Source organism: Rosa chinensis, chromosome 2, assembly GCF_002994745.2.
Source record: "Rosa chinensis cultivar Old Blush chromosome 2, RchiOBHm-V2, whole genome shotgun sequence".
Taxonomy (NCBI): domain Eukaryota; kingdom Viridiplantae; phylum Streptophyta; class Magnoliopsida; order Rosales; family Rosaceae; genus Rosa; species Rosa chinensis.
This window is the reverse complement of record NC_037089.1, coordinates 74,100,607-74,113,709: the sequence shown is the minus strand read 5'-3', so window position 1 is coordinate 74,113,709 and position 13,103 is coordinate 74,100,607. Positions and strand designations below refer to the sequence as shown.

At 36.0% G+C, this 13,103-nt stretch overlaps 2 protein-coding genes and 1 long non-coding RNA gene across 3 annotated transcripts; 2 read left to right on the top strand and 1 right to left on the bottom strand.

The window, feature by feature from the left end:
- On the top strand, positions 1-4,056 carry LOC112191034. The gene is made up of 6 exons (XM_040513580.1): positions 1-55; positions 141-238; positions 339-425; positions 533-596; positions 699-944; positions 3,925-4,056. Coding segments are annotated over exons 3-6 (444 nt in total). The 5' UTR covers positions 1-55; positions 141-238; positions 339-423.
- A 127-nt stretch (positions 4,057-4,183) lies between these two features.
- Positions 4,184-4,818, top strand: LOC121051577. The gene is made up of 3 exons (XR_005806125.1): positions 4,184-4,389; positions 4,488-4,577; positions 4,655-4,818. It is a non-coding gene; the product is annotated as an uncharacterized LOC121051577 (long non-coding RNA).
- Positions 4,819-6,827: 2,009 nt separating this feature from the next.
- Positions 6,828-12,034, bottom strand: LOC112189039 (centromere/kinetochore protein zw10 homolog). The gene is made up of 14 exons (XM_024328302.2): positions 11,345-12,034; positions 11,095-11,232; positions 10,778-10,951; positions 10,318-10,479; positions 9,655-9,888; positions 9,436-9,576; positions 9,255-9,347; positions 8,563-8,658; positions 8,090-8,218; positions 7,901-7,978; positions 7,634-7,792; positions 7,407-7,551; positions 7,208-7,290; positions 6,828-7,125 (listed from the first exon to the last, which is right to left on the bottom strand). Exons 1-14 carry the CDS (start codon positions 11,900-11,902, stop codon positions 7,045-7,047), a joined length of 2,271 nt encoding a protein of 756 aa, XP_024184070.1. The 5' UTR covers positions 11,903-12,034; the 3' UTR covers positions 6,828-7,044.
- Between the last annotated feature and the right edge of the window lie 1,069 nt (positions 12,035-13,103).

Here is a 13,103-nt window from a genome sequence, read left to right as displayed (position 1 = left end):
CACAAATCTCTTTAATGTTTAATCATGTGAGGAAGAAACTGCAAGTGTTAGAAGGGTGGGTGGAAGCGTAGAGAATTTCATGTTTGTGTTTTGGTCATTTAATTGAATCCTTGACTAACTTGTGGTTAAAATTGTTTCAGTGCCGCCAAAGGACCACGAAACGTGTGTTCTTGTGCAACAATGTCATGGGGAAACGCCAATGCAAGATCAAGATCTGCGAGCGGTGCCTCAAGGAAAGGTTAGATTTTCAGAGACTCAATTTGTTTCATTTTTCCATGTATAGGGTTTGTAAAATGATAAAATTTGCATATTAATGGTGCCTTGCATGATGAAAACAGATATGTAGATATTACAGAAGAGGCGGCTGCTTCAGATGATTGAAAGTGTCCGAAATGTTGCGGGACCTACAACTGCAGTGTGTGCATGTAAGACAAATTAAAATGTTTTGCTTAATTTGCTATACATGTATTCATTTGGGTTTTGTAACGCGGATGTTTTTGATATGCTGATTAGACAAATGTTAATTACACAGGAAGCGAGTAGGTAAAGAACCTCTTGGTCGAGCTGTGCCTGACTCAGAGAATCCTTCAGAGGAGGTTTCGCATAGCTTATGTTGAAATTGGTGTTGCTGCATATTGTTATTGTTTATGTCATTTAAAAAATTTTATGTTTATGCTAACTTTGAATTTTTGACACAGGAGCCTGCGGGAGTGTCTGAGCCAAATAGAGAGGAAGAAAACCAAATAGAAGATGTTGGCAAGGGCAAGAGGAAGGCCAAGGCTCCTAGGGAACCTCGCAGAGTGAAGGCAAAGGAGGAAGTAGTTGAGCCTGAACTTCCTCTGCCTTTGGGGGTTCCCTTAACAACTGTTGCGGGCATTGAACTACATCCTCAGGATGTAGGACATGCCCTACAGTTTATAGAGTTCTGTGTGGCCCTTGAAGAGGTAATCTATTTAAACTTCTGTTCTGTTTTGAATATTGGACTAATAAATGGTCCTCTAAATCATCTTCTTTTGTTGATGGCCCCTAAACGCTTAAATGCTCACTGAATTCCTGTGTTTGATCACAAGAAATGTTGTTTCTTGGTGCATATTTGATTTTGTTGTGTTACTTCATTGACTTTTTTTTTGTCTGAATTACTTCATTGACTTAATGTGTATTGACTTGATACATAAACTCTCGCAAGCGTACGAATCGTTGTCAAGTAAGGGAAGTATTAAAACCTTGATTATCGTACCTCGGGGATTAGGTGTTGGATCTAACCGAGCTAATTGGCGCTAGAGTGACTCAAAAGCATACAATGAAAAATAAAAATAAATAAAGTAAAATAATATTCACAAGGCACCAAGCCTCGGCAATGCTCAGCTTAGCTCACACTAAACCTAATCAAAGCCACTAACTTGTAGCCCAAATGAGTTATGCACAATGGAATGTAGAATTTTGCTTGGGAGTTTTGAATGGAGAATTAACTAAATTAAATGCAAACTAAAATAAAAGCAAACAACTAATTATCAAGCAAGAAATTAAATTCGAATTTCAAATTAATGGAAACATGGGAGTGTCGGGTGATTCACACTAACTCTCTTGCAAATATCGATGCCAATTTCACAAATGCATGCATTTCCTATATGTGTTAAGTCCCGTATTTAGTACCGGTCAAGGCTACTAAACCAACTATCCTTTCGATGTATCTATTATGCCGGTTAGGGCCACAATCAACTCTCTAACTTAGGCATTACGCCGGTTAAGGCCGCAATATCTAAAATTAGAGGCTTAGAGTGAAAGATAATAGAGACCCAAGCAAGCTTAGCTACAATTAAGCTAGTTAATGGTTACCACACTTAAATCCTAGATGCAACAAGACTAATAAGTTGTCAATTTATCAATCTATTCATCACAATTGGCCACAACATAATTTCAAAGGGTGACAAAACCTAGAAACATGCTTCTAAGGACCAATAAATTCATATTTAAAGCACACACAATGGAAATTGCATTTATTTCATTTAAAGCATCAATATTTACACAAGATGAGTTAGGGCTTCACAACCCTAACTCTCAAAATCGAACTATTCACAACCCATACAAGAATCCATCAACAAAAGTATATAAAAATTATGAAATATATAATAAGGAAGAGATGGGAGAGTTAGTTTGGTCACTTCTAGCTATGAGCTAGTATGAATCAAGCAATTTCTTCACCCAACTACCCAAATTAAGGTGTGGTACTCTTGATGATGATTCCCTTGAGGTCTTGAGTGTCCAATCCCAAAAGATTGAAATTAAAAAAAAAAATGAAGGGAAGAGGAGAGAGTGTGAGGTGATGGATGAGAGAAAATGGTAAGAGATTTAAAAAAATGGAGGGGAGAGAGAGAGAGACAGAGAGAGAGGGAGGTGGGTTCTTCGGTGAAGAAAGAAAAGAAATGATGGAGTTGGGGGTGGTTTCCGGCTATAGTAGAAGAGAGGAAGATGGGTATATATATATAGAGTTTTTCTATTGGAACCTCCAAATTTACTCACTTGACCTCTATGCTTTTTACACCTCCTATCAAATTTTCAAATACTTAATTTGCTCATTAAACCTCACTAAAGTTCCTCAAATAACCTCACTCATATAATTAATTTACAAACAAACTAAGATCTTTATAATAAAAAACTTAGTCATTTCAATGATTTAATTACTCTATAAATCTTAATTACATCTCCATTCCTTAATTTGACAACATAAATCTCTTATCCAATAAAAAAAAAGTAAAACACAAGGTATTGAGTTTTAAAAATTAATAAAAATAAAATAACTTGAACTATTATGTGATTTTTTTATTTACTTTTTCTTTTTTAGCTGTTAAACAAATAAAGATTAATCATTTTTTCTTAATGTTTCTCTATTTTTTGTACCTCATGATTAATTATTTAAATATTTTTTATTTTTTTTATTTGCTAGCTCTTTTTTTTTTCTTCTTCTTTTTACAAATATAATGGATAGATTTAGATTTAGGGCATAATACAATTTATTTTGTTCTCCGTGACCAATATGCCTTCAATATGCATATCATACATTTTTATCTTGATCATAGTTTTATTTCTTAATAAATATATATACGAATGCTTTAATGAGTATGTAGTGAAATTAGAAAATGAAAATAGATAGGGAAAATAATAAAGAATGCAATCTAATATTATTGAATTGGAAAGTCTAGAGAAAATAAATATAACCATTTTTTTGATATAATTATTGTCCCTAATAGTCATTTTATAGTAGGTTATATATGTCATTTAATAATTCATAATAGAGTGAGGTCAAGTGAGCATATTTGGAGGTCCCAATAGAAACTCTTATATATATATATATATATATATGGGTGTGCAGATGTAGGGTTGGAAGAAGAGAGAGGAATGGGACACGTGTCAACAAGTGATAGGAAGGAAAGGAAATAAAAAGAAGAACGAAAGGAAATAAAGTATAAACAGAAGAGTGCACGTGGGGAGGGGAAGAAGGAACAAAAAAGGCTGATACGTCAGCAAAGGCTATTATTTTCTTTTTCTTTTTCTTTTTTTTTTCCTTTTTCTTGTCTTCTCTTCTCTTTTCTTCTTTCTTCTTTCTTCTTTCTTCTCAATGCATTTCCGCAAATACTATTGGAGGCACTTAGATTTCACTCCCTTGATAGCATTGATAATGGTTGACCCGGATTGACTATTTCATTCTTCCATCCAAACTCCAGATTGCTCCATTTTCGCTTTGTTTTCTCGCAATTTCCGTAACTCCATTTATTACCTACAAATAAATAAAAAATATATTAACTATATGTTAATTAACTTGAGGATTAGCTTAATTATAATATTTTAGATATAATTACACGTATAAAAATGCGTGTAATCATGTATCATTAGACCTGAATCTCATCTATTGTTGTTTTACTGTAGGTTCTTAAGTTCAGCAAAGAAGATGCTGAATCTCTTCTCAGATACCTAATGCATCAACGATACTCCTCAATAATCCGATTCCAGGCCAAACTCCTGTCTGAGATACAGAAGACGGGGGACGTAAAAGAGTAAGACTACTACCTAGTAACTCACTTTTATATAATACTCAATTGAACGTATAAATCAGTTTGTATACTCAATCTTGCCTTAGTGGTTTTATTGTCAAGTTTATTTACACGTGCTTGTAGAATGAAATAGTTGACCATCAATCTTATTTCCTTTAAGGCCTTTGAACGAAAACTCTTGGTTCGAACATTTGAGGAGCTACTTCTCTGAGTCTCAACTCCTACTGTAGGAACTGCCCTCAGATTTCTTTAGTAGAGGAGTTGAGGGGTATGACTCCTTGGACTTCTCCCAGAAGCTTAGAGTCCTAACTTTCCTTTGTGATGAGGCCCTTGGCACCAAGTAAGCAGGAAAACCATATAATATATTAGTTATAAGTTAAAACTCCATATATTTCCTGTTAAAGCATATGCTGATAATTTTTGCAATGTCTCCTCCAGATCACTGAGCAATTTCATAGAAAGCCAAAAAGAAATATTCTCTAAAAGTAAGATCGCAGCAAAACGAAAGTATCTGCTGCGAAGGCTAAGGTAACATTGATTTAGTTTAGAACAAGTTCTTTCGGAGCCTACATGTCCCTTCTGACTTAATCTAATCCTTTGCACAGGAGATAAGTATCAAGCAGCAGTAGAAAGCAGAGGTGGCCGAGGCCAAGGCAGTTACTGCAGGAGACAATGCTGCTTCAATTTCTTCAGATCACGAATCTACTGTTTCGCGACTGAAGAGTGAAGCAGCTCAAGATCATGCAGAGTTGCTTGAAGCAAAAGCCTTGAAATCAAGTATGTTCCCTTTTCTAGTAGTAAAATATCAAAAAACAATATTAAAAAATAGTAAAGGAAATATTAAATCCCACTTTTCAGTTTCTTCATCATGAGTCTTTGGTTGTGACTTTGCTAATTGTTACTTTACAGGGATGCTATGACAAGATTCTGTGCGAACAGAGCCTTATCTGTTCGATGCTGATGGTCGTGCATTTTGGAGATTGACAGGCTATAGTGATGGAGATGATGTGCTGCTTCAAGGTTTGTTTTACCTTTCTGTAATGTGAAGTTTCAGTCCTCTGAGCATGACTACTAAAAGTTTTGTATCGTGCAGATGTAGGAACTTGGGATCCATTTACATCTTCTGATGAAAAATGTATGGGGCAGAAAAGAAAGAAGCAGTTGAAAAATACTGCTCCCGTAAGGTATGCACATTCAATTGTCTTATGTAAGTTCTGCTTAGTTTTCATGGAAATGTTGCAAAAATTGTTGGCTTTCTTTTTCAGGACAAGAGGCCTTATGTCTGAGACTGAAACCCTGTCTCAAACACTTCCTTCAAGTTCTGGAACACTTCTTCAAGTTCTGGAAGTAAGGAAGGAGAGAAGCTGAAAATGTGACTACTGGAAGCAGAGAAGAAGACATACCCAAAAGTAGTCTGAAACCCTGTCTCAAAAACTTCCTTCAAGTTCTGGAACACTTCTTCAAGTTCTGGAAGTAAGGAAGGAGAGAAGCTGAAAATGTGACTACTGGAAGCAGAGAAGAAGACATACCCAAAAGTAGTGCAGAAGAGTAATTTATTCAAGAGGTTTACATTTTTGAATTATACACAGGTTTATAAATGTACAAGAAAAAGGTTTAGAACTTTAGATAGACAGCTGCAAGTGTTAGTTGTACAGTAATTCATATCAAGTATTGTAAACCCTCTTTTGTTTGGTCTAGTGTAATTGTATACAGTCCATCAATAGTAAAAGAAATCTCTGAATTCATTCTCAGAATCCTCTTTTCTGATGTTTTGATTTCATAGTCTGGCGTCTGCTGATCAAGTATTGCATTTTGTTGTGTATTATCATAATGCTTCTTTAACAACCATGGAAATCTTTGTCAACCCACATTACATGTCTACAACTCTACATATAGTTTTCTTCTTTCTTTTTCTCTTAATCCGGTCATCTTTTTAAGAATTTAAAGCGTCGATGCACTGTTACACTGTGCTAAGCACAATGAACAGTCTATTTTGCCCTTTCATTTATGGAAAAATACGAAGCTACCATAATCACTGTTCATTCGTGTAAAAAGACAATATTGCCCTCATTTGAATTTTTTTACGACTCTGCCACTGTCCTTTTTTTCCTCTATCTTCCTCCCAGCAAATCCACTGTTCATCACTGTTTATGTAACAATGGAATGACTGTTTTGCCCCCAACTTTAACTAAAATGACAATTTGTCTTTTTTTTTTTTTGCAAATTTGCCATATCTTTATATATATTTTTTAAGGAGAACAATTCTGTTTTGTATTTGTAAATTTCTACAAATGATACCTAAAGTAGGTTTTTTTTTTTAATCTTAAAAATGGAAGGGTTTCATTAATTATATTTTTGTAATTGTAGTTCTCGCAAATGCGTAATATGTTCAAGCAGCTTATTAAAACTTGCACTATAGAGACTTTGTTTATGAATCGGCCATAATCTGCTTAAGCTACAATCTAAAATTATACTTCTCAAACTTATGTAACTATGATCTATTACATTTTTTTATCAGAATTACAAAAAGAACTGTTTAACAACTAAGCACTATATAAAAAATTATTAATAACTAACAAATCCAATTCCCGCGGTATCGCGCGGTTGCCTTTTCTAGTCTTTTTAAGAACGTGATTTCAATTCTATTGAACTACGTAAAATTTGAGGTAATTAAAAGACCGCACAATCAAATGAAGTACACTCAGGTCCCGTTTGGAATGCCAGTTTATAATAGGCCTTGATCGAAGTAATTAAATTGTGCTCGATTCAGCTAGAAACTTAACATCAGTGGTTAACTTTCATTTAAATTCTAATAGTGATGTACCAGATTCAAAAAGATGTTTGGATTCGAGTTTTGATTCCATGAAAAGTAAGATATCTGATCAATACACTCTACAGCTTCTAGGTACATCCGTTTTTACATATTTCAGAATTCTAAGGTAAAAACAGAACACCATGCTTTGGTAAAAAAACTCTATGAGAATAAAATGAGTAGTTAAGAGTAGCCATGTATCCTCCATAAGCAGTCTTTCCGCAAAGGCGAGTCTTGAAAAATTGCTTTGATGAAATATTCTACCTGCCAAAAGAAGGGGCTTATGAAACCAATGAAAATATGAAAAGCAGAATTTCACAAAATACGTTATCAAGTGAAGTTGTACCTCTGACAATGTAAAGCCACCATTTCGCAGTTCTCCAGTTTCCCAAGCTGTAGTGATTGCTTTCAAGGGCATATCTAATAATTCTGAAGAAATAAAGGAAAAAGAAAAAAAGGGGCATTAGGTCTTTCCCTTGCAAGACATACTAGACTCACTAATCTACTACTGAATCCAAAATTTCAGCATCAGAGAGAAAACATGCCTGCCAATTTCCGAATTTTTCGTAATGATGGTATAAGATCATCAAGAGGTGTCATGCCCGCTTGTGACTTCTCAACTTGAAGAGCAGCCAGGGACCCCAACAAAGAAGTTACGTTTTCCAGCATCAAGTGAATCAGTCTTTGAAGCTGTGAAAACAATGTTTAAGATAGCTGCTTACAGATAGGCATTAAATTAAAGAACTGGCTTTGAAGACTATGTAGATTATACCTCTAACGTTTCTTCTGCTGCCATATCATCTAAAAGGAGTATGTCTTTTGTGATTCTAGAAAAAACTGACTCTAGAATCAGACACATGCTTCTCTTGTAAGTTGAAGGTAATAAGAGTGGCTCCCAGATAATGTGTACTTTCTCCAATATGAAAACAACCTGATCAAATTACATTATGTCATCAGAAGTCAATTAAGGCACTAAGGACCTTCATGTAGATAGTAAATATGAAACAAAGGCATTCATCAACGTTCACAGCAATACCACCTGATCTATACTAAATTTTGCAGATTGGAATTGTTGCATTTGATGGGTATTCTGGAATCCATCAGCGCCATCTACAGCCTGATAAATAACAAACTTGCTTAAGGTTAAACATGGAATTGCAACTTCATAAAGTAAATCACATAAGTTTCTGAAACTTATGTTTATTGGGACCTTTCAGCATGATCATACCTCTCTCAAGCTATGAATCACAAGTTGGATTTGTCTCTGCAGTATTCCCTCTGCCATGAGATGAAATCTTGGAGCCATATCAACAAATACAGCATGATCTTTCATTGAAGTTGGAAAGTCTGAGCGATACTGAGAGAGAGAATAAATTGTGAGTCAACGAGATATTGGAATTTGAAAGAATATCAAAGTTGACTTCCTTTTAAATATACCTTTTGTCTAGATACACTCTCAGATTACATATATTCCAGTATTTCACTACATAAAAGATAATATTCAGCATGGTATTGGCATTTTCAAGTTGTGTACCCTACAAATATTTAACTGTTTGGCACATACCAGGACATTTTTTCATTGGATATCCAGATAGGCAGACCACATCAACATACTTATAGATATACGCATGCATGCATACATGTTGTACTTGGGGATCTACAAATTAATAACATGAGCTCATTATGAATGCTCATGCATACCTCAAATGCAAGCCCAAGAATCTCCTGAGATAGAAAAAGGCAATCGTTGTGCATCAGAACAGCAACCTGGTTGATGCCATCAAGCTGCCGTTCTAGCTTCATAAGTTAAGAGAGAAGATTATTAATATTGAGTTACACATATTGTGTACACAATTTATTGGAATTGAAAAACTAAGAGATATCATCACAGGAATAGGATGAAATAAAAAGCAACCAAATAAATAAGTCAATAATGATTTGTAACAATAACATTAACATCCTAAGTGTAGTTAAATAACAAAAATTCCTATATTGAATTTTTAAGAATATGTTTGTGGTTTGTAAAGTTCATACAAATCCTTATGGTAACATAACTTTCACCATCATCAATGACCTCTTTTCTATCCTTCATCAATGAAGCTTTTTCATAAGCTTAGTGGCACAGACACAAGTTACCTCAAATTAACCTCAAGTATGGAAGTATTGATGGCTCTAAAATCTCTATAGCACAATTTCATCCAAACGTGTGTGTGTGTGTGTGTGTGTGTGTGTGTGTGTGTGTGTGTGAAGGTGAACAGAGTCTTCTTATATAATATAAAATGACAACAATCGGTAAGACATAACATCAAACCCCTGCTTTTAGTTGCCTTAGTAAAGGCATTGAGAAAAGGTCTCGTAGGTAATGTTTCTACAACTGGTTTCCATGCACTAACCTTGACAGGTATGACAACTTCATATAGAAGTAGTACATCCCTAGCAGCACGATAAAATTCCAATGCAACTCTAGGGGATGACAAGCAGACATCCTGCACACATCAATTAGTATTTCCATAAGAAATGATGGATAGAGTCATTATGTTCTCAACCAAATTCTACACACATACATCCAGTTACCTTGAGTGTCTCATGCACTAACTTCATTAATTGAATTGCTGCTTTGGACACCACACACCGCTCCGAAAGAAATAGCAAGTCAACATCTTCTGGTGTATTGCTAGCAGCCCCATCGTGCTTACCTTTCCTCCTTGTATTCTCCTGTGCAAAAAAATGTATTGTTCAAAGGGTTTCATATAAATAATCTACAAGGATCTTCATCTCATCGTAAAATCTTACTTGAGAAATAGCAAAATCACATTGTAGAAGCAAATTCCTAGCTCTTCCCAAGATTTCTGTCTTCTTCCTGGATGCGAAGTGAACCTCGACGTTTTCAGCAAAACTGCTCAACTGGTTATCTTTGTTTTCAGATACTGAAATAAACTTCATCTCCCTTAAAGCAGTCTCAAATTCAGAAGTACAATTGATGATCTTTAGAAAGTCTGCAAGTTTTGAAGCATCTTGGGGGACAACCTGATGCAAGAAATATGCAAAATCATGAACCAGAGCAAATTATAATGCATATACCAAGAAAATTTGAGTACACAGTGAGATTCCTCCACTTATTGATCAGAGTGGCAGTAAAATTGTAACTTTTAACTAGTAAAAATACCTCAGAGATATATAACTTATACTGAAATCACCATGCAATCCCCTAAAGTTAAACGCAACCAATGCATTAATAACCATAAGAGTGAAGCAAATTTATCAAAAAATCAAATGAAACAATTAGTGTTTTCTTTTTAAAATTTATTTTTGTTTACGTATCTAAACACTTATATAAAAAAAATTTCTATAAGTATTTCAATAATATTTAACCAAAGAAAAGTATATCAATAACGGATTTCAAAAGAGAAAAACCATACACAAAAGGGAAGGTGGGCAAGAGTTACAAAGAATAACCTTAGAAAGAAACTTAGAAATAATCAACTCTGATATTCTTGGCCATGTCAATCTTCCAAAGCATCGAGTCCAAGATCCCTCTTGAAAGCAAATGTACTTGTCAATAAACTTTATAACCTCAATAATCCTTGGATAGATAGTCTCCCCGTCCATTTTTTCAATCTGAACTCAAGAGGAGATATGTCAACATACCATTTCATAGAGATCCCTTAGAACAAATTTGTGTGATAAGCCCTAATCAAATTGAAAAACTAACAGATGATTTCCCCATTGCTATGATCATGATGCGAAATCTGAGAACATTCAGTAATAAATTTTCTAAACAGTGATTAAATGATACACTGAGCTGTACCCATTTTTCCCACACAATTACATGTTCTACTATTTAACATTTTCAAGACGAACTATTAAAACAGGAGTCCCAAGAAAAATTTAGACAGTAATGACTTGTAATGTCTACCTTAGGATCATTTGATGGTACAATCTTCAGTATCGCCTCAGTCATTGCTTGTGAGTTTGGATTTATTTCTGTTACAAAGGACACAGGTGCTCCAGAATTTAGAGGTGGAGAGATGCAATGCTTGATTATCAAGTCAGCTACTTTAGCAAGTCCATAGTGTAAAATGTCAACCACCTACAAAATCAGAAATTTGAATTCACTGCAATGCCGATTTCTGTGGCTAAAAATGCTTCTATTTACCGTCACTGTAAAGATTACAACTCTTAACATATATTCAATGTAAAGGGAATGAACACAAGGTTTCGACTTTCACTTACATCCAAAGCTTGTAACACTGTCTTGAGCTCAATCCCATCGTTGCCACCAATGCTGAGTACATACTTGACTTGAATTCTATTCGATTCGCGATCGAAACGCACCGCATTGTCCATGAACCTCATCAGCACCTCTTGAATCTACAAACCGAAACCGAATTCCTCTAAAAAAAACCACAATAACAAGCTCAAAAAATCACCACTAGAACAGTCACATTTTCACTGAAACTACCAGTAAAAAGCCTGATTTTACCTCATCAAAGCAGTCTGACCACTCCTTCCTCAACAAGCCATAAACCACAGGCTCACTCTCATCAACCCGATCATCATCGGAAACCCTAAGAGCCTTCTTCAGCTCCCTCAATTGCTCAGCCGCAAATCTCAGCCGCCCCTTCCTCAACGCCTCTCTAGCCGCCTTCAATTTTTCGCTTATTTCCAGAATTGCCCTCACCAACTCCAGCAGCTCCCGCTTCTCCCTCGCCTCTTTAGTGGTGGCGCTCATCTGCTTCATAATCTGGCCGATCTCTGCCTCGACGGGGCGGTCGGAGAGTGAGGCGAGAAGCTGAACGACGTCGTCGGAGATTTTAACGGAGCGGGAAACGGCGTCGTTGCAGAGGGAGAAGAGGTCGGCGAAGTCGTGTTGGTGAGAGAGGAGGTAAGATTGGATTTTGGACTTTATTTTGAGGGAGTGGGAGTCGAGGCGTTGGATGAGGAGGCGGAGATCCGGTGCGGAGAGAGGTGTGGTGGGGTCGCTGAGGTCCTGCGCCGAGAGGAGCTCTCGGACGTTGATTGAGTCGAACAGAGCCTCCATTCCGGCGAATCGGACGGCCGGGAATGGACGGTCGGAGAGTGTGGTAAGTGGTGGAAGAAGAAGAAGAAGAAGAAGAAAATAGATGGGAGGTTTTAGGCGGAGCGTGATAACGTGCGCTGGTGCTGATTTTGGCTGTTAACGTTCGCGGGGAAGTTTTAGCCATGGGCCTATGGACCTTCTATTGATTTCACAAGCCCAATTTGAAGGTTCGAGTTTATTTGTTTTAGGCATTTGGCATCGCCTATATTAATTTATATTTCTTTGCCATTTTCAGCTGATTATTCCATATTTATTCTTCATTCCATATTTATTCTTCTTCTTAAAGTTCTGGAGTTGGTCTCTGCGGGGTTGGAAAAACATACAACATTTTTTGGGTGGGCTTAGCCTCACTTGCATGGACATTGTTAGCCTCATTAGATAATGTCCTACCCTCTTGTCATGCTCACCGTTAGCCTCACTTGACATGGGCATCCTTAGCCTCACTTGACGTAACCACCATTAACAGGTAGAGGCCTCGCCTTATAAAAAGAGCAAATGGCTCAAGACAACTCATATACCCATCAACAGTTTGAAAAAAATAATAATAATAACTTTTATCACTCTACTTTTATATGATTAAAAATAAAGTGCAAATGATAAAATAGAGTGCCAAAAACACATCTGGGTAAAACCCATTCAATAACAACCATGTAACAGAGCATGATATGTCATGTTGTCACACTTTAACCATTATACTTAGCAATTTGTGACATTTCGTATCACACTAACTAAGTGCCTATATACAAAAATCATTGAATATGTAGCTAGTGTAATTCGAAGTGTCACAAACTGTAGCTGAGTACATGTGTCACAAACTCACAAACCATTGAATGAGACTATAAGAGATCAAAATTTGAAAAGATCTATTAGCCACAAACCTAAAAGTAACATGAATATGGTGACCATAGCTAGCTATAAGTAATCACAGAAGATCCCCTTCTCTTCGATCTCACTCTCTCTTTTCATTTTGATTTCCAGGTAATTTAATTTCTTTTCAATCATGAAACTTTTAAGAAAACGAAACGAAGGAGGTGAGACAACAGTGGAAATTCGAAACTAACTTTCTTGGACTCATGCATGGTCAAAATGTAGAATAGTTGATGAACATTGACCATATCAACGCCGATGAACATTGACCGTAGACTATTTCTACTTCAACCCA

What these genes read in the sequence shown, in the direction of transcription:
- LOC112191034 (XM_040513580.1), top strand. An exon ending in CAGAGAATCCTTCAGAGGAG is followed by an intron (nt 597 to 698) that starts GTTTCGCATAGC and finishes TTTTTGACACAG; the next exon opens with GAGCCTGCGGGAGTGTCTGA. An exon ending in TCTGTGTGGCCCTTGAAGAG is followed by an intron (nt 945 to 3,924) that starts GTAATCTATTTA and finishes GTTTTACTGTAG; the next exon opens with GTTCTTAAGTTCAGCAAAGA.
- LOC112189039 (XM_024328302.2), bottom strand. Translation starts at nt 11,902, where the DNA reads ATGGAGGCTCTGTTCGACTCAATCAACGTCCGAGAGCTCCTCTCGGCG. An exon ending in GGTCAGACTGCTTTGATGAG is followed by an intron (nt 11,233 to 11,344) that starts GTAAAATCAGGC and finishes TTCGGTTTGTAG; the next exon opens with ATTCAAGAGGTGCTGATGAG. An exon ending in TTCTTGGGCTTGCATTTGAG is followed by an intron (nt 8,219 to 8,562) that starts GTATGCATGAGC and finishes TCTCTCTCTCAG; the next exon opens with TATCGCTCAGACTTTCCAAC.